The 24,839-nt window shown below is 38.5% G+C and overlaps 2 protein-coding genes across 2 annotated transcripts; one reads left to right on the forward strand and one right to left on the reverse strand.

The window, feature by feature from the left end:
- Positions 1-9,614: 9,614 nt before the first annotated feature.
- LOC105720140 (olfactory receptor 51B6) lies at positions 9,615-10,553 on the reverse strand. Its single transcript, XM_012456444.3, has one exon. It carries the CDS (start codon positions 10,551-10,553, stop codon positions 9,615-9,617), a length of 939 nt encoding a protein of 312 aa, XP_012311867.3.
- A 13,106-nt stretch (positions 10,554-23,659) lies between these two features.
- On the forward strand, positions 23,660-24,598 carry LOC135270213 (olfactory receptor 51B5). Its single transcript, XM_064365567.1, has one exon. It carries the CDS (start codon positions 23,660-23,662, stop codon positions 24,596-24,598), a length of 939 nt encoding a protein of 312 aa, XP_064221637.1.
- The last annotated feature ends 241 nt before the right edge of the window (positions 24,599-24,839 follow it).

The raw sequence follows: 24,839 nt of genomic DNA on the forward strand, positions 1-24,839 counted from the left end.
TCCCCAGGGCTGGGAATCCTCTTTATCTCCACCCCTCTCTCCTGAAGCTAAAGATCCCTAACTTTTTAGTGTTCAGTCCTCAGGTTTTGGCTACTGACAGACATCTGCTGCAACAAAAGTACTACTGCCTCATCCTGCTTTTTTTTAAATTTCATAAAGACATCAATTCATAAGACTTATCATTTTATTTACTGTCTTCTGTTGTCCCCTAGAATGGATCCGTGGTTTGCCAGAGAGGCCACATGTGGTATATGAAGAGGATGCAATATCCACAGTGGGTTTCAAATTGCACATCTGCCTCGAAGCACCACAACCACCACTGCGTCAAGCTTCTCTCACTCCTGCACTCGTTTTCCTGTCTATTTTTATATTTCCATTTACCAGATAATTAAATTGCCCTTCATCTCTGCCAGCCTCTCTATCTTTGGACATAGAGGTCAATCTTCCATATTCAATCCCACCCCAAACAAATGTCCAGGTCAATGTCTCAGGCTTTCCCAGAGCTCTCTAGTTCATCTTGGAATGCACTGGACATTCCTTCAGTGAGTCCTACAGCAAGCAGCCTTTCCAAAACTTTTTGCCTTCTTTACTTTTGTGGTAGCAAATGCCATCAACGTTTAGAAAAAAAATAAGTAGACTATGTTACAGACTCTGAATTAAATGTAGTCAGTTCATGTGTACGTTTCTCTTTCCTTTCAAAACACATACAACCTCCCCACCACCAACATGCACACACACTCTTGGAGACTGGCATGAAGCAAGGTATTACATCCTTTAAATAGGAGACAGTCAATTAGAGTTGTGTGGGGATGAGCTCCAAAATGGGGCACATAGACCTAAAATCAAGACAGAGACCCAGGAAGTTTATGACATGCCGGTGTGATCAGACCACACCCAGACAGAAGTGGCACCGCCTTACCCCAAGTAAGTAGCTGGTTATCAGGGCCAGAGTGTAGGAGCAGAGTCAGGGTGATAAGACAAGATGAAGAGAGCAGAATGTCTTATTAAACTGTAGTTGTGAAGAGGATTCTGGCTTGGGCATGGAAGGAAAGAGCTGAGCATCTTCATTTAGGCTTGTAGGAGAGGGCACCACTACCAGAAAAATTTGAGAAAATCCTGCATTTATTAAGAATGTGATTTTGGCCTTTTTCACTGGAATCCTAGCTAAGGACAGCATAGCAGCAACAATGCTGCTATTATTGCCAGCAACAGCAAATACTGCTATTATTCAAGGGCATCTATCCTGTATAAGATGGGAAAACAACTCTTGAGTGCAATGTAAGAGATAGACATAGCAATTCTATTAATATTTGTGGGTTGCAGCTGAACCACAGGTGAGGGCCAGGGAAGGCCCCAACCTGAGCTATGAAGACTAGGTAAGAATCAACCACAGATGAGGCTTTATAAAAAGGTATTTCCAAAAAGGAGGAGTAGTACAAGCAAGGACATGGGGGTGAGGAAAAGTTGTTTATGGGTTTTGAGAACTATAAGATTTTCTGGTACTCAAAGATAACATTTAAGACAGTTAATATCTTGGAATAAAATAGTAGAGGTAGGCGGGGGCAAGACCCTGAAGGGGTTTATGTAGCATGTCAAAGATTGTACACATTTTGATGATTGGGTTTAAAAAGGCAAGAGATAATCATATTTACCAGAGTACATTGTTAGCAATATGCAGGAAGGATTTAAAGTCTGCACTGGAAACATGTTATTTTGATGTATGGAGCTAGATGAAGACATGTAATTGACAGCTTTTTATGTAGATAAGCAGTACTGTTTAATGGATAGCCTACCATTTATCTAGAGACTTGTAATATTTGCTTAATTTTTCTTTCTTTTCTTTTTTTTTTTTTTTGAGACGGAGTTTCGCTCTTGTTACCCAGGCTGGAGTGCAATGGCACGATCTCGGCTCACCGCAACTTCTTCCTCCTGGGTTCAGGGAATTCTCCTGCCTCAGCCTCCTGAGTAGCTGGGATTACAGGCACACGCCACCATGCCCAGCTAATTTTTTGTATTTTTAGTAGAGACGGGGTTTCACCATGTTGACCAGGATGGTCTCGATATCTTGGCCTCGTGATCCACCCGCCTCGGCCTCCCAAAGTGCTGGGATTACAGGCGTGAGCCACCGCGCCCGGCCATTTGCTTAATTTGTAAACTAACATCTGCATAGTAGCTTCATAATCTATTTTTCTGATTTATGTAACTGAAGCACCAGTGCCCAAGCAATAGTTTTTTGAAAACCAAATGAAAAAACTCAGCATTTTTTATTCCTTATCACTCTAAATGATGTTTAGATTTGTTTTTATCACATCACAAAATAGTCCTCTTTGAAGTTTGGCTGAAATTACATTAAACATCCTCATCAATTTTCACTCACGTGCCTTAAGTGACTCCTGTGAGAAACTCTGGTCAGTAACCTGAAGATATGCAGATAAACATTACAGGTCTTGCCTTTATGAAGCTCACATTTAGTAAAGACGTTAGATTGTTCAACAAAGTTTCCAAAGGAAGGCAGAGGTGGTTTCTGAAGGCTGGAGGCCAAGAGGAGATGATGGGGGCAACAACGGAGCAGTCTCTGGACCTCTCTCTATCACCGTGGGTAATCTTGTGAGTATTAGGTGAAGTGAATGCGAGGGCATGATGGCTGGGGAAGGTGATGATTCAATATATTGGTGTGAATCATTCAGGCCTTAACCTTTAAGGTATTAGAATCCATTATTAAAGAATCTAAAACCATTACTAAAAGTGAAAAGTGTCACTATAATAGTGTGCTTATTTGTAAATGTGTAAATGGTTTTCAGTGCACGTAATACTGTTTGAAAGTGCGTGTGTGTGCGTGTGTGTGTGTGTGTGTGACAGTGAGAGATAGAGAGAGAGAAAGAGGCTAGGCGGGGGGAAGATAGGGTGGAAAGCCTGGCTTTCAGTGGCCCAGTATAAATTGTGTTTAAGAAACCTCTATCCAGAATTGATACTTACCCAGCCCAGAGCCAGGCTTGGTGAAATATGAGATTCCTCTAGGAAAACTGAACCCCCAAGGTCTATACGCACACTGTGGTTTTCCAATGTGGCCACCAGGGGGAGCATTCAGCCCCAGGATAGGCTTAAATTCTAACCAGCACTAAGGCCTTACTCTCCTCAGGGCTTGAGAAAGTGTGCCTTTTCTTCCAGCACCACCTTCCATATCCTCAATATCCGCCACACAGCTAAAAGCTGCCAGCAAATTCATTCTTTGAGGATCATCTTCCTTTCTCTCACGCACAAAATAGACATATCTACATCTTACAAACCCACGTAAAAACCTAAAATTGATGGAGAGAGTTAGTTTTCTCTGCTTTTTCAGATTTCAGATGATAATTTCACACAAATCTCTGTGTGTGGCCTTGAGTCTTAATCATATTGACCAAGACTTAAATCCCCACTCTGACCAGACACAGACCTAAATAAAATCCTTACTCATAGAGTTCTCAGTGTCTCCAGACCCACAACAGACTCTTTTTAGGTGTCTCTGTCACAGAAAATGGCCACAAGGTCAACTCACTCTCAGGCCTGTTAGAACAAGTCCTTCCCCAGAAGAACTGCATTTTGTGGTGTGAGATTGATGTGGGTCTTTCAGGCTGGAAAAAGCCACAGACTTTGGGATTGCCAAAAGGGTCCTCTGGATGACCAGGCGTGGTGGCTCATGCCTGTAATCCCAACATTTTGCACTTTGGGAGGCCAAGGTGGGCAGATCACCTAAAGTCAGGAGTTCAAGACCAGCCTGGCCAACATGGTGAAATCCTGTCTCTACTAAAAATACAAAAGAAAATTAGCTGGCCGTGGTGGTGGGGGCCTGTGATCCCAGCCACTTAGAAGGCTGAGGCAGGAGAATTGCTTGAACCTGGGAGGCAGAGATTGCAGTGAGCCAAGATCACGCCATTGCACTCCAGCCTGGGCAACAAGAGCAAAACTCTGTCTCAAAAAAAAAAAAAAAAGAAAAAGAAACTTTCATGTTGCAATTCATTTTGTCCATCCCCTGCCTCCCTTGACACCTGCATCTATGTGAGCACAGAGAATCTGGAAGGTTTTCAAGGAAGTCTCCACATCTTCCCACAGTAACTCTTTCAGGAACGCCTTCTTTCCTAATATCCTACCTCTCTTCAGTCATTCTGAAAGGGAACCAATTTTCATTTTCATTGTGGAAACTTTTCAGACAGTCCCCTTTAGGGAAACCGTCGCTTCTCCCCACCCTAAGTTGGGCTAAAGTCTTAGGGTATTTTGCATATTTTGTTTTGCTATAACAGAGCACCTGAGGTTGGGTAGCTTATTATTATTTTTTAGTTTTGTTTGGTTCATGATTCTGGTGACTTAAAAGTCCAAGATCAGGTGGTTGCATCTGGTAAAGGTCTCATGCTGGTTCCAAATATGGCAAAAAGCAAAGAGCTAGTGCATGCAAAGAGATTGCATGGTGAGAGAGGAAGCCCAGCAGAGAAACCCAGAAAGCCAGACTTGTGGGAAAGTATCAAGCTGTCCACCATATGTGAAATTAGAATCCTAAAAGGAGAGAAAAAGTGGGTTAAACATTTTTTTTGAAGAATTATTGACTGTATATTTCAAAATTTGGACATAAAGAGAATTTGTTAATTCTCATCTTTAGCAAATCTTGAGCAATGTCAATTAAAAAATAAAACATACAACTAAACACATATCTTACAAATGGCATAAACAACAAATGTACACCAATCTTAAAAGCAGACATAGAAAAGGAAATATTGCATAGAAGAAAATTATTAGAGGAAACAACAGAGACCTGAAACAGAAAAAACTGGAACTTCATTTGTGAAAGAAAAAATCTGTCAATATAGATTTCCTATGAAAATTTTCTTCAAATCAAGATAATATCCAAAAACTTGTTGCTGAGGCCAATATCAAGCAGCTATCTCTACATGTGTTCTCCTAGGAGTTTTGTGATTTCAGGTCTTACATTTATGTCTTTAATCCATTTTGAGTTGAGTTACAGTTTAAGAAAAGGTGCAGTTTTACTCTTTTGCATTTGGATATCCAGTTTTCCCAACACTATTTGTTGAAGAGACTACCCTTTCCCTATTATGTTGGTGGCCTTGTTGAGAATTAGTTGACTGTATATGTGTAAGTTTATTTCTGGGATCTTTATTCTGTTCAATTTGGTCTATGTGTCTATATGATAGTACCATACTTTTTTGATTACTATAGATTTGTAATATAATTTGAAATCAGAAAGTGAGCTGCCACCAACTTGGTTTTTCTTTCTCAATTTGAAATTTTGTGGTTTCACACAAATTTTCAAATTGGTTTCTATTTCTGTGAAATGTGCCAGAGCTGAGGTAACAAAAGCAAAAATAAGCAGGGCAACATCAAACTAAAAAGCTTCTGCTGAGCAAAGGAAACAATCATCAAACGGAAAAGGCAGCCTACGGTTTAGAAGAAAATATTTACAGATCATATATCTGATACATGTCGAATACCAAAAATATATAAGGAACTCAATCAACTCAATACCAAAAAATATAATGGTAACCTGAGTGAAAATGAGCAAATAATCTGAATATACATTTCTCCAGTGAAGACATGCAAATGGCCAGCAGGCATAAAAGGCACACAACATCACTAATCATCAGGAAAACGCAAATCAAAACCACAGCAAGATACCACCTCACATCTGTTGAGATGGCTGTTATCAAAACAGACAAGAGATAAGGGTTGGAGAGGCTGTGGTGAAAGGAGAACCCTTTTGCATAGTTGGTGGGAATGTAAGTTAGCATAGCCATTATAGAAAACAGTATGGAAGTTTGTTAAACAATTAAAAACAGAGTTACTGTATGATGAAGAAATTCCTCTGCTGTGTATGTATCCAGAATAAATAGAGTCAGCGTTTTTTAGAGATATCTTGCCTCTCATGTTATTGCAGCATTATTCACAACAGCCAATTCATGAAAACAATCGGGAGTGGTGTCCATACACGGATGAACAGATAAAGAAATTGTGACAGGTCTATATATATTGTGACATATATTATATGTATATATGATATAATATTATTCAGCCTTAAAAAAGGAGATATTGCCACTTGCAACACTATGTATAATCCTAGGTACATTTTGCTAAGTGAAATAAACCAGACATAGAAACAAAGGCATGATTTTACTTATATGTGGAGTCTCAAAAGAAAATAAAATCAAATACATAGAAAGAGCATAAAAAGGGGAAGAAAGAAAAAAGTAGGTCAAAGGTTATAAACTTGCAGCTCTGTAGGATAAATAAGTTTAGAGAACTAGTGTATGGCATGAGGACTTAATACTGTACTGTAAGCTAAACATTTGTTATGACGGTAGATGTTAGATATCCTTACACAAAGAAAAAACAAAAGGTAACTATGGAAGGTGTTGGATTGAGTGATAGGTTAATTTGCTTGATTGGAGTAATCATTTCACTATGTACATGTATATCCTGTATTTTTTGAACAAGCTTACTTGTTTTAAATAAAATCTTTTAAAAGCTTTTATTTAAAGCAAGTCAAAATTTTGTTTCCTAATTGTTTGTGGTCTTTCATGTTATTTCAAAACTTATGTAACCCTTTGGATATAATGAGATATATGTTTTTCTCTATTCTTAATGTCAGTACTCTTTAGATACAGCTCTCACTGTCTCTGGGGGTACCTCTGCCTCTGGTCATTCTGTTCATTCTTTATGTTGAAATTTTATATCTCCAGGCTACAACTCAGTGTTTTAAACAGTTTCATCAATTCCTCTATTAACTGTTTATGAATCACAGAGAATGAGAATTATATATTCAAATCTTTTTTGAACTTTTATATCTGAGTTTTAAAAAAATCAACCTAATGTGAAAGACCCTAGCTCCTGGGAAAGGTTCTGTGTAGCTTAGGGTATAAACATAAGAATGTGGTGTGGAATTTCTGGAATATTTCAATTCCCTTGTAATTTCTAGAATATTTCAGTGCCCACTAGCAGAAGAAGGGTTCTGCTAGCCCTAGCTATCACTATCACAAAATTACTATTTTTATCACTCAATCTCCAATATAGTATATGTACCTAGTAATTACTAAAATAGAAAGGCTTCTCATTAGATAAACAAACAGCTAAACAATGACTGCTTGGTAAAGCTCTGAATAGCTTTGTGCCCAAAGCATCCAGTACCATTTTTATCTGGATAGTTTTCCCTGCTAGTAAAAATAGTCAACACTTTTCCTTATCCACTCCCAGTCCCCTACAGAGACACCAGATCCACTATCACTCTCTATCTGGGTGTCTGAGATCTTGAAAATCTGCAGTGCTGATACCTCAGCATGGAATGAAGTGAGCCAAGAAGCTCTCTCTAACTTTGGTTTACAAGGATTTGCATACATTTCCTAATGGGTACTAGGCTCTTTTCTGGGAATCTGTAGCAATTTAAAGCATTGTATCTCAGGTCAAAGTTTGCTTTGCTCAATCTGAAACTAATCTATTTGGCAAATTTTTCTTTCTATTAGTTTATACCCTTCTCATTACAGTGCCTCCCATCCTCAGTCTAATTTCATCTTTTTTGGGAGTTAAGTACTTGGTGGAACACATAGAGGCAGTGAGGAAGCTGGTTTATGCAGCTGAAGAGAGCAACAAAGGAAACAGATGATCCAAACCAGAGTCCTGAGCTACACCAGAGGTATCTTTCTCTCTTCCCAGGGAGATTCAACTTGATTTTTTCCAAACTAGATCTCTCTGCTAGGGAATGAAAAAGGAGGTCTAGGTTTTTCTTTCTTCTAGGAATTTCTAAAAGAGTTTATTCAGAAGCCAAGTTCTAAAGACTTTAGGGAGTCTTGGGATGATGCATTCTTTGCCCCATCACATCTTGACTGATACATTACTGCCTTTGCCTCTCTGCAATCTCCAATAAACCAACTGTCTACTGCCCATTCTGCCCTGCAATGCCCTGTTGCCTATGCTGAGCCTCCAGACCAACACACACTGGAGCCACTTACTGACCTGTTCATTGTTGTCATAGATGTGACTATAAACCCCTAAACCTGTTCAGGATATTGGATCCAACACCACCTTTTTAGATTATACACAGAAGCCAAGTTGCAAAGAACGTTAGTTTCAGAAATTCCCCCAAAAGGCCCACTTCTCTGTCCTCCCTCCTTCTTTATTCTCCCAGCCTGAGGGATTTGGAACTTTGGAACAGGAGTCCCTAAGGTTTCTTCCTGCATCTAGATTTGGGAATTAGCCTCATCTCCAGAAGTAAGATTTATTTTTAGCATCACATGGAGGTAGAAAAGAAAATGTTGGCAGGATGGCCTTTTTGCTGAAGATTTTTTTTTTTTTTTTTTTTTTTTGAGACAGAGTTTCGCTCTTGTTACCCAGGCTGGAGTGCAATGGTGCAATCTCGGCTCACCGCAACCTCCACCTCCTGGGTTCAAGCAATTCTCCTGCCTCAGCCTCCCAAGTAGCTGGGACTACAGGCGTGCGCCACCATGCCCGGCTAATTTTTGTATTTTTTAGTAGAGACGGGGTTTCACCTTGTTGACCAGGATGGTCTCGATCTCTTGACCTCGTGATCCACCCGCCTTGGCCTCCCAAAGTACTGGGATTATAGGCGTGAGCCACCGTGCCCAGCCCTGCTGAAGATTTTTAAAAGAACTTCCAGGACCTTGTCTCTGTATTGAAACATATGTTGCTATAGGAATCAGAGCAGGGCATTACATTAATCCTTTAAGAAAATTTTGCCACCCTACCTCCCTTGACTCTACTTTTCTTTTTTTTTTTTTTAATTTTTAACGTAATTGTAAGAGATTTTCCAAGGTTTATTTGAAATGACACAGCACTGAAAACATAATGGTTACACATGATTTGCAAATGCAGTAAACATCACCTATATTACCTTAGGACAGTCTGTGAAGATGAATTGCATAAATATAAAGCAATGGAAATTTATAGGAGCTCTTCTTACAGTGTTCTTTTTGAGATAAATGAATATGTTCCACCTTCCGGGCCAATATCATAAAGACAAAAGAGAAGACTACTTAGCTGCTCATCCCAACTAGCCTACCTCCAGCTGCAGTGGCTCCCATCTGGGCAAGGGAATAAGATAATCTTGTACTGCAGAATAATTCACATCTTCCATAGGGCAAGAGAGTACAAGAGAGTCACCACAGCTTAGACAAGCCCAAGGTTTATATAAATTATAAATACATAAGTTATATATTCAATATATATTTAAATCACAAATATTTATATGTTTAAATTATAAATACATAAATTATAAATTTAATATATATAATAGTGTGTGTGTGTAAGTATGTATGTATACTTATGGTGCCAGCCATAGGCTAATGAAATAGTGTGAGTTAAACTACCTGGAGAAAACATCAGTTGAGCACTGAGATATGTGCTTAGTGTTGTACATATTTTATATCATATACAAATCAGCAATAGATGGGCAGGGTGAAATAATGCTCTAAGTAGCAGAGGAATTGGTTGATTTCCACTGAAATGCTGAGGGATTGGTTAGTTCTCACTGAAATGACTTTCTCTAGTTACTTATGCCAGCAATGTTGTTATCCTGTCCAGGTTTCCTGAATTATTCCTCAGAAAGCAGTGAAACAAAGTTATGCCTTACAGTGAGACAGGGAGAATAAGTGAAGTATACCACTCTGAATCTGCTTAGTTTTAATGCTATAGATAACTGGGTTCATAAAAGGTGGGAAAAGGAAGTGGATGTAGCTCATTGTAATGTGAACCACATGAGGAATGTGCTTTCCAAACCTATGAATAAATGTCAGACCAACTACAGTGACATAGAAGACCAGGATGCAGCAGATATGAGAGATACATGTGTTAAGGGCCTTGGCCCTTTCTTCTCCAGAAGCAATGCCCATGACAGTCTTGAGAATCAAAATGTAGGAGAAAAAGATGATGAGAAAGTCCAACAAGACCATTGCAAATACAGCTACAACTGGATAGAGTCGATTGAAGGTGATGTCAGCACAGGCTAGCTTGATGATATCTTGGTGTAGACAGAAAGCATGGGAGAGCACACGGGATTGACAATAGGGAAACCAGTGTAGGTGAACAACTATTGGCATAATGGACAGACCAGCCCTTGTCAATACCCCCACACCAATCTTCATTACCTGGATGTTGGTCAGGATAGAGGTATATCTTAAGGGGTTGTGGATGGCAATGAAACGGTCATAAGCCATGGCAAGCAAGACACCTGACTCCACGACAGAAAGAGTATGGATAAAATAGGCCTGAGAGAAGCAGGCTCCATGGCCAATCTCCCTGTGATTTAACCACAGAACACCTAGCACTGTAGGCATTGTGGTCAATGTCACTCCGAGGTCTGTAGCTGCCAACATAGCTAAGAAATAGTACATGGGCTCATGGAGGTTATGATCATTCCTGATGAGAAAGAGAAGAGTGCCATTGCCAAGAAGTATGGAGATGTAGACTACCAATAATGGGATGAATATCCAGTGATGTGCTTTCTCCATGCCTGGGAAGCCAGTAAGCTGGAAGGTGGAAGCAGTGTTATTGAGCCTCATTGCCAGCCTTGCAAGGAGGAAAATATTTACTCCAGGTAATGCAATAGAAATCAGTTGTATAAAAGTTGCTCCTTGAGAATTCTACCTGTTCATTTGATGTTCACCAGCCTGATTTTCAGTGACAACAAAGATGATAATTTAGTCATTTGTGAGAGATTCCGACGTATGGGAAAATAGAATGTATGAAGAAGATATTAGTTTACTATATGTAAGATGATAGGATAATATGCTGGGGATACAGCTATGCATGCAGAATAAACATTGTTGAATTCATTGTAAATCATATAACCCAGAAAATAAAAACAAAATGAAAGAAGAAATCACTATATTTGAAAAGCACTGTAATGGCCTGAAACTTACAGGTCACTTTTCATGGTGCTCTTCATCTTGACTGGTAGTATTGAGGTAAAGGTTTCTTAGACTTTGTGAGATCTAAAAGATCAGTAGAAAAATGGTTCTATTGGAAGAGTAGATATACACATCCAATGGAAAAACAAATACACAAGTAAGAAATATATGAGCAAATGTAATAAAATAGTAAATTTTACAGATTGACTTTTCTTCAATATGTCTGGAGGAAAAATTCAACTGGTGAAACTCTAGAGACTTTTGGGTAGCTAGAAAGTAACATAAAAGAGTGACTTATTTGTGTGTGTTTCCAAAGCACACAGAACTCTATGTTGCCCAGCTTTGTTACCCTAGTTATTGATGTGCTCCTTCAAAAAGTTCAAATTTTCATAATATAAATTTAAGAATAAGCAATAAAATGTGGCTTTGATGATAAGCATTTGAGGGCACTAATCGATAACAGCATCAGAAAAAAACTACTGTTGCATATCACTTACTTGGGGATGCGAATATAAAAATTGGTAACTTAGGCAAGATCAATGAGAATTTTTTTTAAAGCTATGGAGTCTGATGGGATTTAACGAAAGTGAGAACGCTCTGTGATTCATTAGAATTCTAAGATTTCAGGTGGTCCAGGCAGCCAACCTCTGAGAATACATAAAGTGTGTGTTGGTGGCATGAGTCAGAGAAAATAGTCCCATGATCCCCTATGGTTGGTTTGGACTATACATCTCATATACTATAGAAAGAACATATCGATGCAAATTTATGCATGACTTACAAAACCTCCTTCTGCACACAAAAGTAATGAATCAAAGATTACTGGACTTTTATCTTCAGAAGAATTTGTTGAAGTTCCAGTTCTGCTCTTTCTAACAATAATGATCATGGGAAAGTCGTTTAATCTTGACATTCGGTGACATAACCAGTAAACCATACTAGTGATTTCTGTTTTTTCAGTCATTCTCTTGACACAAAGTGTGGGGAAATGTTTTGTAAAGAGTAGATAATTTTTTTTGTGTGTGTTTTTGTTATTGTTTCAGAGAAGAGCCTCCTTTCCCTTTCTCTGGTGGGTACATGTCAGGATTATTCACTCAGAGGTATGTCAAATGATTTCATTTTTTTAATGGAATCTTTAGGAACAGATATAAGATGATGATGAGATTTTTAGGAGTCTGTGTTTGATTTTAAATAAAAATATTAAACTATAGTTTCTCTAAGCAGATAAAAGGTGATATATCTTGGTGGGAAAGGGAAAGGAGAAAAGAGTGATGAGTCGGTGTGGGAACTTCTGACACAGCTAAAAGTGACTTTGAGCCTACGGCACTGGGACTGAGGGTTGTTGTGGGGTAAGCAACTCTGTCTTCAAAAAGTGAGAAAAGGAGGTATTGCTCAATCCACCTGCCAGTGAAAGACTCAGACAACACTCAGCTTATGCAGGATTAAAGAAGCAGGTATGGCAAATAAAAATTGTACATAAAGTATAGAACTTGTTTTATTACAGGTGTCCATTGTGAAATGATTACCATAATCAAACTAATTAATGTATCTGTCATCTCACATAATAACATCAATATATTTGGTAGTGAAAATATGTGACATATGCTTTCTTAGCAAATTTCAAGTACACCTAAACAAAGCTGGATGGGAAAAGGTAATACAGAACTTTAATCTAGTTAATTGTGTTGTATTACTCCTAAATTAACATATGATGAATAAATAAATAATAAAAAGAAAACAGGAGTAGGAAGACCAGATAGCGAAAATAAAGCTGAGAAGCAAATGTAAGGAACAAATAATTGAATTTCTACCACGTGTCAAGTATTGCACAGGGGCATTATATACACCTTGTTTTTTGGGTAGAATCCTTACCATAGCTGTTTGTCCTTTCCGCTTTCATATTGAAAAACTGAGTGCTTTCACTTGATTCGCTCAGTTGCTTTTGTGGTACATGAGATGATCTGTGAGATATGGAGGGAATACAAATCTAAAACTTTTGCCTCATTCCTGCAGCTACTCACCTCCCAGGTTCCCTGTCATAGAATAGACTTGAGTTTTTATTAACAAGAAAACTTGTTAATTCTCAAAGTCTCAAACTCTGCCACACAAACTGATGGCTCTTTGCAGACACCTGAGAGAGAGCCCATTCAGATGTTAACTTTCACATATTCTCTCACCTTCCCCTTGGCTTTTTTCCTTCACTTTTCCTTATCTTCTTTTTTGACTCAAGCACTTAATCTCTCCATCCTTTTTTTTAACCCTCTTACCTTTGTCTCTTATCCTTCCTGTAATGGTTAATATTGAGTGTAAACTTGATTGGATTGAAGGATGCAAAGTATTGTTCCTGGGTGTGCTGTGAGGGTGTTGTCAAAGGAGATTAACATTTGAGTCAGTAGACTGGGAGAGGCAGATCCACCCTAAATCTGGGTGGGTACCATCTAATCAGCTGCCAGTGTGGGTAGAATAAAGCAGGCAAAAGAAGATGGAGGAAGAATAGTGGATGCCTACTATACAATATAAACTTTTCCAGGTGCTTAAGTCACACAACTATGTGAATCTCTATTTTTTATCCTTGATCCAGAGGCACACATGACCCAATCTGCATCCAAACTTAATTTTGAATTGGTTTATAAGTCACATAGTCAGATAGTGACTTTTTCTAAAAAGTATTTGAAACTCTGATGATTACATATGTATACCTCCTCAAGAATTTGGAAGAGATGATTCCATATTTGGTGCTTATCTGGGCTTCTAGGGTAACAGGCATGGGGTTAGGGGCAGGGGGACTCTCAGGGTTAGAATGGAAACCAGAAATCAGTCAGGAAGAGATAAATTGATACAATCCCATAATTCATACCTGAGTCAATACCCATGCTTGGGTTTGCTTCCAGAATTCTTTGTCTCATGTGTTCCAGAATCTATGTTTTACCCTTTTTATATTTGAAGAGGTAACTCTCAAAGAAACCAAGGTTTAGGATGTCAGGGAGTCTTTAGGACCCATGCCCACTATATACAGCTACTCTTGGCAGACAACACTATTACTCTTCTCTTGCTGAGAAATCAGCTTCAATTTCCCTGTCTCTCTGCCTTGGTTCCTGCAATGAGATCTTACAGAAAAGATTCATTAAATATCCTCACTGACCGGAAATTTTTTTCTCTTTCATTTTTCAGTTTCAATAGTCATGCATCTCACATCTTTAGCTTCATGAAAGATTTGGGCATCATCTTTTCAGAATCTGCACATAAGTTTGGCTGGTAGGAACATTTATTTTAGAAGCTCCTCCCCAGAGACCATTCCTGATTTAGATAATTATTATTGCCTCCCTCTCTCCCTTCTCTGCTCCCTCCTCTCCCCACCCCTCAACCTCCTTCCTTCCATCTTTTTATCTATTATCTCTGGCCGCAGCCTTGGGAGTATTAGGCTTTGAACAGCACAACCCAAGATATCTGTCTGTGTCCTGGCTTTTACTGGAGCCCCGTTGCTAGGAGAGTGGTTTCTATCAGGACAAGAAAGTCAAAATAGAACAGTTAGGGATCTGGACCAGAAAATTCTTGGGGTGCCTTTTTTCTAGCTGTCTTTGAGAACTCCAAGTCCCTGTGCTTAAAATCAGGAATGTGTGAAAATTAAAGGAGGACAGGACATCCATTTTGGTGAAGTAAAGAGTTTCTCCGATCACACTCTTTTTCCCCAAGTGCTGATGTCTGACTGCAGCCAATGTGAGCCCAGAGCCCTGTCTCAGAGAACTGGATCCCAGGAGAGGGGAGCAATCCTTTCTAGTCCTTGATTTTGCCTTATCCCTCTCTCTACAGCCTCAATCTCCACGTTCTCCTAAGAAGACAGACCAAGAAGTAATTTTTTTTTTTTTTTTTTTTTTTTGAGATGGAGTTTCGCTCTTGTTACCCAGGCTGGAGTGCAATGGCGCGATCTCGGCTCACCGCAACCTCTGCCTCCTGGGTTCAGGCAATTCTCCTGCCTCAGCCTCCTAAGTAGCTGGGATTACAGGCATGCGCCACCATGCCCAGCTAATTTTTGTATTTTTAGTAGAGACGGGGTTTCACCATGTTGACCAGGATGGTCTCGATCTCTTGACCTTGTGATCCACCCGCCTCGGCCTCCCAAAGTGCTGGGATTATAGGCGTGAGCCACCGCACCTGGCCAAGAGGTCATTTTTAATTGTTATGACTAAGGTGTGGAGGACAGGCATTACATTGCTAATGGTCCTTCCTCTGTTGGAAGTTGAATGCTTTGTCTATATTGTGGCTCTGGCTCTTGCTGTGCTACTTTGGAATTATTTTACCTCACTGTATTTCATAGTCCTTACCTCTAAAACGCATATAATAATTGCCATCACATGAAGATATTGTGTAGAGTTTAAACAGAAAGCACTTGAAATGGTACTCAACATTTAGTAAACAATTCATCTCAAGTATTGTCATTCTGTCATAACCAATTAAACTTACTTTAATTGTTTGCATTTTGGATTATCTTCCATTATTGCACAGTGAACTATGTGAGAAACAGACTCTATCTTTCATAATTTTATGGCACATAGATGTTCAAGTGATTAAACCGTGTCAATGTTATATTCCCCAATTTCTACCATTGGAGATAGATGACCTTACAGGCAATTTAATAGTTCTCTGATTTAGAGAGAGCAATTTTCACTTCTAGATTAAACCACTACCCCATGAGCACTATTCTGCTTAGCAAATATATATTTTCAGCATCTGTAAATAGTAATACAGATGTATGTATAAAGGATATACGATGAACACACAAATGCATTTGTTTTCTCATTCAGCAAATGGTGAGATTTAATTTATTTTGATGACTGATAAATTAAATTAAATTAAATATTTGGTTACTGATACAATGTTGATGAAAACAGTATTGAGAAAGTATATTATACAGAGCAGGAAGGTCTTAAATGAGCCTTTTGTTATTTAGTAAAAAATTATCAAGGTTAATTTACATAAAGAAATGTGAACACATCATAAAGGTCTAGCTCAATGAATCTGTTGCAGAATAAGTTCACTCACATAGTTGCCACCCAGAACAAGAACTAGAACTTTAACAGCACCTCAGAAATTAATTTGTACTCCATTCACGTTCACCTTCCAGATTGCTTTTACTAAATTGTCACCTTTATGTAAGTGGAATTATAGTCTATCTTTTCTTTCCTGTCTTGATTCTATGCTCATCATTATGTTTTTGAGAAATATCTGTACGTTTTTGTGTGGTAGTAGTTTGTTCATTTTCATTCCTATACAATATTACCATTGTATGAATATACCCCGTATTTACTCTGCTGCTCTTGATAGTTAAGAGTAATAGTTGGGGCTGTCACAGAATGCTACTTAGATAATTCTGCTACATGTTTATTCGATTGTTTGTTTTTGTGCATATACATATGAATTTCTATTAGGCCTCATCATGGGAATGACTCCCCGGGTAAATATATGCTTATCTACAGTAGATACTGTCAAATAGCTTCTAAAGTGATAAATTGTTAAAAATAAATTCTACTAACAGTTGGTTACATCTTTAACAACACTATATGTTTTGGGGTTTTTGAAGAAGTCATTTTACTGCATGTGTACTGGTATCTCAATGTAATTTGGATTTGCATTTCCTTCATGATGAATAACATTGTATCTATTTTCATATGTTTATTGATCACTTGCCTCTTTTGTAAATACCTTTTTCAGACTTTTACCCATTTCAAAAACAAGTAGGTTGTCTATTATTCTCTTATTAATTTTGAGGTTTTATTTATAAATTATTGATACAACTCTTGTGCCAGATATAAGAACAGCAAATTTACAACTTATACCAGGCATTTTTATTCTCCTAATAATAACTTTCACAAAAATAAGTTTTTAATTTCAATTCAGACTTATTTATGGGATTTTATTTGTGTGTAATAGTTAAGACATCTTAAATTCAAAATCAGTGAATAAAAATAGCTCTGTTATCTCATAATATCTTTATTTTATTATTCACTACAAATTGAATTTTGCCTATGGCATGAGGTGAGGACAAAAAATTTTCATGCCCAGATTAATTTTGTGCCTTTGATTAGCCTGCATTATTTTTGTGCTCCCAGAATGACTCTGGAAATCACAACCATAGCTAGATCCACCCTCTTGCATTGTCTCACATAGTTACAACATTATCTTGTTAGCAGAAATAGACATGGAATCACATTTGTGGTGATATATTTTATCCCCTATAATGGCTCCCTATCCAGAACATTTATAGTCTCATTAAATAACCAAATGTATGCATTTTACAGATAACCAAGCTATTTGATAATTGACTATACTCCTGACACTGTCTGGGCTACCCAGAAGTAGATACTGACACTTTTTGAAGTAAAACATATTTGTTAGAAAGCAATACCTTTGAAGAAAAGAAGGAGGAGGTAGAATTGGTCAGAGGAAGAAATCAAACTGAGATTCGGGCTGGCAAAGGTTTGATCAATCTAGGAAAAAACTCTGGAGCAAGTGTTACCCAACAATATTACCCCACGTTGGGGGAAATGGCCAGGTTTTTAAAACCCTGCCTTAGTCATCAGATGTGAGTTGCCTCAAAGAGGTCTTGACCTTGGGCGAAGTGGTTCTGTGCAGCTGAGGGTCCTGTATGAGCTGAGAGTTGAAGACTGTCTGCTGACCACATTCCCAGAGCAAGGCAGGAATTCTTTCTCTCTTTTTATTTTTTGAGAGTCTCATTCTCTGTCACCCAGGCTGGAGTACAGTGAGGCAATCTTGGCTCACTGCAAACTCTGCCTTCCAGGTTCAAGAGATTCTCCTGCCTCAGCCTCCGGAGTAGCTGGAATTGCAGGTACCTCCCACTATGCCTGGTTTATTTTTGTATTTTTAGTAGGGATGGGGTTTCGCCATGTTGGCCAGGCTGGTCTGGAACTCCTGACTTCAAGTGATCCACCGGCCTCGGCCTCACAAACTGCTGGGATTACAGGCGTGAGTCACTGTGCCCGGCCAGAAAGTCTTTCTCTAAAGGGGATTCTAGGCTACATATCTCATGTCTACAACAATTTCTTTGTTAGTATCTTATATCTGGAGGTCATTTCCCAAGACCTTTCAGATTTATATGTCCAATCTAATTCCAGTTCTCATCACTTACAAGCCAGTGAACAATTAAAACTTATTATCCAGATATTACAAAAGTATTTGCAGGGTTTTACTGCTTTTCAACAGCACATGTGGTCACCAAAGTTTCATGTAGACTGAGGCTTATCCAGAGCTTCAGTAAAGTTTCCATATAAGAAAGAAAAAAAATAAACCCTTCACTTTCAGGTCATTTGTTTGCTTAACCTTTCATTTTGAAATAATTATAGATTCATAAGAAGTTGCAAAAAATATACAGGGAGATCCTGTGGACATCTCAATCTGTTTTTACCTAGTGGTTATACCTTGAATAACTATTGGAACCAGCAAATTGACATTGATATGATTCACACAGATTATTTTAATGTCATCAGTTTTACATGCAGTCATATTTGTGCATATGGATATAGTTCTATGCAATTTTATTACATATTTAGATTAATGTGCATGCCACCACTGTCAAAATACAGAATAAACCTATGTCCACAAGGCTCCCTCATACTACTTCTTTTTAGAAACACCCACCCTTCTTCCTTTTCCCTCTCCCTTTGTCTCTAACCCCTGGCAACAGCTAATCTGATTTCCATATCAATAATTTTAACATTTCAGTAAAACTACATAGATGAAATCATTGCCTTATTTTCACTCAGCAGAATTTTCCTAACATATATCCACCAGTTCCACGTGTTAATAGTTTGTTGTTTTTTATTGCTAAGCAGCAATCTCTTGCAGGCTGTACCACAGTCTATGTACTCACCTATCGACGAACATTTGGGTTTTTCCAAGTCTTCAGCAATGAAAAAGAACAAAAAGCTTTTATTAACACTCATATACAGATCTTTGTACAGACATAAGCATTCATTTCTCTGAGAAAATATCCAAGAATGTCTTATAAGCCTAAGTGTATCATCAACATTTTGTAATAGGCAGCATTAATTTCTATACATATTTATTAAGTTTATACTGAAATATACATTCACTATTGAAAAGGGTAAGTAGCTTGCCCATGTTTACATTGCTAGGGAATTAATTTTCTGGGGCTTCTATAACAAAGTACCATAGGCTGCATGATTTAAACAATAAAAACTAATTTTTTCTAAGTTCTGAAAGCTAGAAGTCCAGAGTCAATATGTCGGCAGGGTTGGTTTTTTCTTAGGCCTCTCTCGTTGGCTTGTAAATGGCCATCTTTTCCTTGTGTGTTCACATGGTTTTCCCTTTGTATCTGTCCATATCCAAATTTCCTCTTCCTATAAGGACACAAGTCATATTCAATTAGGATGCACCCTAATGACCGCATTTTAACTTAACTACTTCTTTCAAGACCCTATGTCTAAATACAGTCATATTCTCAGGTACTAGGGGTGAGTACCTTAGCATATGAATTTTGGGTTGGGACATGATTCAATTCAGAACAGCTAGTGAGAGTCTTTGATTTGCACTGAGCATTACATTAATTATAACAAAGCTTAGTAACAGCTGAAAAATTTATTCAGTGAAAGGAAATTTGTTCTTCTGGTAATATATTTATATATTTTACATATTTGTGTATATTTGTATATTTCCCCTTAAAACTAGTAGCAGGCAGAGTGGTTCCTGTCAGGATTGGAGGGAAAACCAGAAATATTATGGACCCTGGGACTGAAGTGACGTGGTGTGCTTGGCTGAAGCACCATGTGATAAGTATGCCTGCTGCTTTCCCTGGAAAAGAGAAAACTTCTGGTAAGCCAAACCCAGCAAGGGACTAGTTAGTGATAACCACAGATTGTGGGTTCACATTGGGTTCTAGAGAAGGCTGCCTCTATTTTATTATATTGACTCTATCTAGCTTTCTGCTTTCAAGCTTTCTCTGATATAAACCAAGCAGGATATATTATTGAAATTCAGGTTATGTAGGCCAAGAAGATGTATAGCTTCCTCTTGAGATAAACTGGGAAGCATTCCACCTTTGAAGTAAATGTAGGGAATAACTTGCCTCCCAAAGGTGATACCAGGGTCTGCTGGGGCTCTGAAGACAGGCTCTCTGATTCCCCACACATAAAGCTCCTACCATTGGCTTGATTAGCCCAGTAACTTATTTGGAAAAAGATTATTTAAGAGCTTGGGGGACTAATTAAGTGTTCCAGCTCCCTCATAGAAGGAGTTAATACAGAGGAAATATTTCTTAAGATCTAAGTTGGCTATAAAAGGGAGACACCTGGGAAGGCGCTGTCTTTATTAATAACCTCAGTGACTGGCTCGCTTATCAGATGTTGTGAAAGAACCACAGGATCTGAGTCTTTAGGTAAGACACAATAACCCTGCTCCTCCTCATCATCAATCAAATTACGGTAAAGGTGAGTATGGTGTAATACCTCCAGCTGTGTAAAGAGTGTACTAGGAGACTCCTCTATAAGTGCTCTGGAGAGAGATAAAGATAAGTGAAGGATCTCAATAGTGCACAGCTTTATGTGTGCACAGATCCCAGCCTGAAGTTGATAGCACTTCAAAAGCAATTCCAAGTACCTAAGACCTTCTGTCCTCAGTGATGTGAATGTGGTTGAATCTCTCATATGTCTCCTTTCCTTTCTAAGAGATGTACAGGAAGGCATCTCTTTCTTCTACTAGGTTTTACTTTTCAAACAAACCAGAGAAAAATTATGGCTGTAAATGGCAGAAGTTTATCTGATTTTCTAGCTGTTTAATTTAGCATCTTCTTCTTGGCTCTATCCTCAGTCTTTGTAATCTCTTTCCTTCCCTATGTTTTTTCCTCAGCTTTTGTCTCTTCCCTCATGGTCTTTCTTCTCAGAAACCAAGAGCAGCGACTAGCTGGAGACATGTGAATTTTCCACAAAATGAAGTAGAGTGATTGTATAGATCACTATTCTAGTTGCATTACAAGGTACGTCTGCATGGAATTCTTGGAAATGGAGAAGGGGAAACTTTAAGTTGCAGGTTGTTGGCGAAATGCAATCATTCCCTTACACTTCGGTTAGCTTTCCCTGTACTGATTCATCACTTGGGCTGCATGTTCTTTTAGAGCAAGGAATTTTTCACAAAGTTGAGATACAGCCAGAGATTGGGCTAAAGGATATTATTGCTGAAAGGTCAGAGAAGTAAGGGTGTTTACAGAGAAAAGAAGTTGTATGTAGAACACAGAAGAGGAGGAGCTAAGCTGGATTATGTTTGCATCTAGTAACTGGAGAATATACACCACTCATCATATGTTTCAATAGGCGCTGCATTCTGGTTTATGTCTCTCAGTCTTAGGACAGAATATGGATGCTGAAAAATGATTCTTTCAATTTTTTATTCCTTAACATCAAGCCAAAAATGCTGAGTTGTTGCCTCATGCCCAGTTGTCTGGCACCTCTTCACTGCAAAGATTACAGTTAGATCTCATCTGTATGGGTGGAAGGTAAGAGGATCATTTTCTTTGGTAGCATTTTTAGGGTAGTGACTTACGCTGACAAAGAAACTCTGAAGGGGTACATTTGGATAAGAACATCTTTTTAATTTAGGATAAAAACAACTTGAAGAAGCTGTTCTGGTATGTGACAAGAAAAAAAAGCAAGGCATGGATTTGCTCTAATTCAGCTATATTTACTAATAACTCTTGATTTCCTCACAAGTAGATATGGATCCTCCTCAGACTTCCTTTTTGGGTAAATGCCTTTACCTTTCTTTCATTTGCTCTAGCAGAAATCTAGGTGAGACCTCATTTCATTCTTCCTCACTCCCGTTTTTAATATGTCAGCAATCTTGACACTACCTCAAAAATGTGTCTGTGTTTGTTGAAGTGTTCTATTATTTCTCTTTTTTTCATTTTCCCTGTTTCTTCCTAGTCAAGGTCACCATCATTCTTCATATGGATTTTTAAAGTAGCTCTCTATCTCATCTCTTATCTCTTGCTTACTGTTCTTCACATAGCAGTCTAAGTGAGTAATTTAAAAATACAAATCAGAATATATCACATCACTATTTTCCATTGTGATTTGCCAGATGTTGTCTTTACTACATTTACAGTACAAGCAAAACATAACAAAACATCTCATTGTGGTCCGTAAGGCCCTGTGACACCTGATTACTACCTGCTTCTTTGACATTATCTATTGTCCCTCTCCTGTTTTCTTACCAAACTCTAGTCACACTGATTTTCCCTCTGGAACAGTCTTCCTCTACGTCTGTATATGGTCAGATTTTTTTTTGCTGTTGTTATTCAGGTCTCAGCTCAAATGGAACCTCCTCATAGGTGGAGTTCTAAGCCCCTCAAACTGCTATCCTAGCCTGTATACAATATCATCGAATTAATCTCCATTAAGTAGTACTGTTTTATGTGAAACTTGTACTTAAATTCATTTAAAATTGTCTTATTTATTTTTCAACTTTATTTATGGTTTCTAAGATTAGGGATTTTGTCTTATTGCCATTTAATTCCAGAGAGCTTTAAACGTCATGGCTGTTACATGATGGGTATTCAAACATATTAGGTGAATTAAAGAATGTATATTAGCCACATATTAGATACATTGCCAAGTGTTGAGCCAAGCAAGAAAACACCATGTCAACATGCAAGAAGCCCCTAGTCTGGTGTCAGAAGGGAGAGTAAAGCCTTCTCAAAGGACTAATCTCTTCAGTAAAAGACAGCACCCTGTTTAAGCAGTGAAATTGCTCTCACACAATACCGGGGAGAACAGATTCAGAAGCCTATGACTGAGGATAAAGGGAAGGAAACCAGGAAGACGGTTGTGTAAATACAAATGGAGAGCTTGAAATGAAAGAGATCAGATTCTAGGGAGATGCTTCAGTGGCCCTACAGAAAGATAATTAAAAAAGAAAAATACACTACTTGTAAATTAAAAAAAAGTAAGATGTTTAAACTGAAAGAGATACACTATTTTCAGTGATGTCTTTGGCTGGCCTAATCAGTTATTCCAGCCAAAAAGTCTATGACTATCTAGCTAGCTATTAGCCTGAGCCATTGTCACAAGGAGTGAGTAGTACCGCAGGCTCCAACAAGAGGGTAATTCACACTGATCATGAATGTCTGTTCCCCATCACTAGTCCATGAAATCGGGAGGTCACGTATCTCTCTCTCAATCTGTCTGCTCCTCAGCTACAGTGGTAGTGGAAGAGTTTCTCTTCCCACACGTTTCCCTCTTAGGCTGTGGAGACTTCAGCTGATAATTCAGATAAGTCTTCATATAGAGGAAAATGCGGATTAGAGATCACTACTGTGAAAGAAGTTACAGGTTAGGTAGTAGACTAGAAAAAAGTTAGTGTTGGGTTCCTTGAAATCCACTCAAATGCCCCATAGAATACGTATTCTTTAATATCTGTGTAGTTAAGGGAAACAGTTTAGAAGTTGAAGTTTGCATAAAAAATTTTTTGGAGAGAATGCTTAAATGCATAGAGACACTTGAAAGTCCAAGAATTTGATTAAGTAGGTAGGAGATAGCACCTGGAATGTGCAGTTAAACACTACAGGTAAGCCTAAGAATGTGTTTTGAGAAAAAAATCACTTATATTGATGTCATTATTGTCTTCAGGAAAAAATTATGAAAATGATATATTCAAAGTGCTCCCTTGAAGTTAGAACTGCGCATTGTGGTAACAACAGAAAGAGAAAGACATTTCTTATATATAAACTCAGGATGTGGTTCAACAGCAGCTCCCATTCCTTCCTGTTGACTGGTTTTCCAGGCTTGGAGGCAACTCATCACTGGATTTCCATATTTTTCTTTTTCATCTATATCTCTGTCCTTTTTGGCAATGGCACCCTCCTCCTTCTCATTAAGGAAGACCACAGTCTTCATGAACCCATGTACTTCTTTCTCGCCATGCTGGCTGCCACAGACCTGGGGATGACGCTGACCACAATGCCCACGGTGCTGGGAGTCCTCTGGCTGGATCACAGGGAGATTGGAAGTGCAGCCTGCTTTTCCCAGGCCTACTTTATACACTCATTTGCCTTTGTGGAGTCTGGTGTTGTGCTCGTCATGGCCTATGATCGTTTTATTGCCATCTGCAACCCTCTTAGATATATCTGTATACTTACTAACACTCGAATAATGAAGATTGGACTGGGAGTTCTGATGAGAGGATTTGTATCTGTTATTCCCCCAATCACACCCCTCTATTTTTTTCCCTATTGTCACTCCCATCTTCTTTCACATGCATACTGCCTTCACCAGGATGTCATTAGACTGGCCTGTGCTGATACCACCTTCAACCGAGTATACCCAGTTGTGCTTGTAGTCTTTATATTTGTGCTGGATTCTCTGATTATCCTCATCACTTATGTGTTGATACTCAAGACTGTCCTGAGCATTGCCTCCAGAGAGGAGAGGGCCAAGGCCCTCAATACCTGTGTCTCCCATATCTGCTGTGTCCTGGTTTTCTATGTCACAGTGATTGGATTGTCTCTGATTCATCGTTTTGGAAAGCATGTTCCACATATTGTTCACCTCACTATGGGCTATGTCTATTTTCTGTTCCCTCCACTAATGAATCCTATAATATATGGTGTGAAGACCAAGCAGATTCGGAATGGTATTCTTCACCTTTTTACTACCCATAGAACTGGAACCTGATCTCTGACCATCACAGTCATGCTCACAGAATGTAACAACTCTGGTATATAGGAGGAGACCAAAGAAGTCTCATATCTAGCATGCATGCTCATATGTCTTGGTAAAATAGGTGTTAAAATAGAGTTTCAGATTTCCCTAAGGCATCTTTTTAAGCCCCAATTTTTAGCTAAATGTAGTTTGCACAATTTTTGGTGCATTCCTGTATATTGAATATTTCTCTAAGATTTCCGCTAAGTTATTG

This window comes from Aotus nancymaae, unplaced genomic scaffold (genome assembly GCF_030222135.1).
Source record: "Aotus nancymaae isolate 86718 unplaced genomic scaffold, 86718_ANA_hifiasm-v0.15.2.pri h1tg000059l, whole genome shotgun sequence".
NCBI lineage: Eukaryota > Metazoa > Chordata > Mammalia > Primates > Aotidae > Aotus > Aotus nancymaae.

Bases quoted from the DNA above. Each gene is read 5' to 3' on its own strand.
- LOC105720140 (XM_012456444.3), bottom strand. From the start codon at position 10,553: ATGAGGCTCAATAACACTGCTTCCACCTTCCAGCTTACTGGCTTCCCA.
- LOC135270213 (XM_064365567.1), top strand. From the start codon at position 23,660: ATGTGGTTCAACAGCAGCTCCCATTCCTTCCTGTTGACTGGTTTTCCA.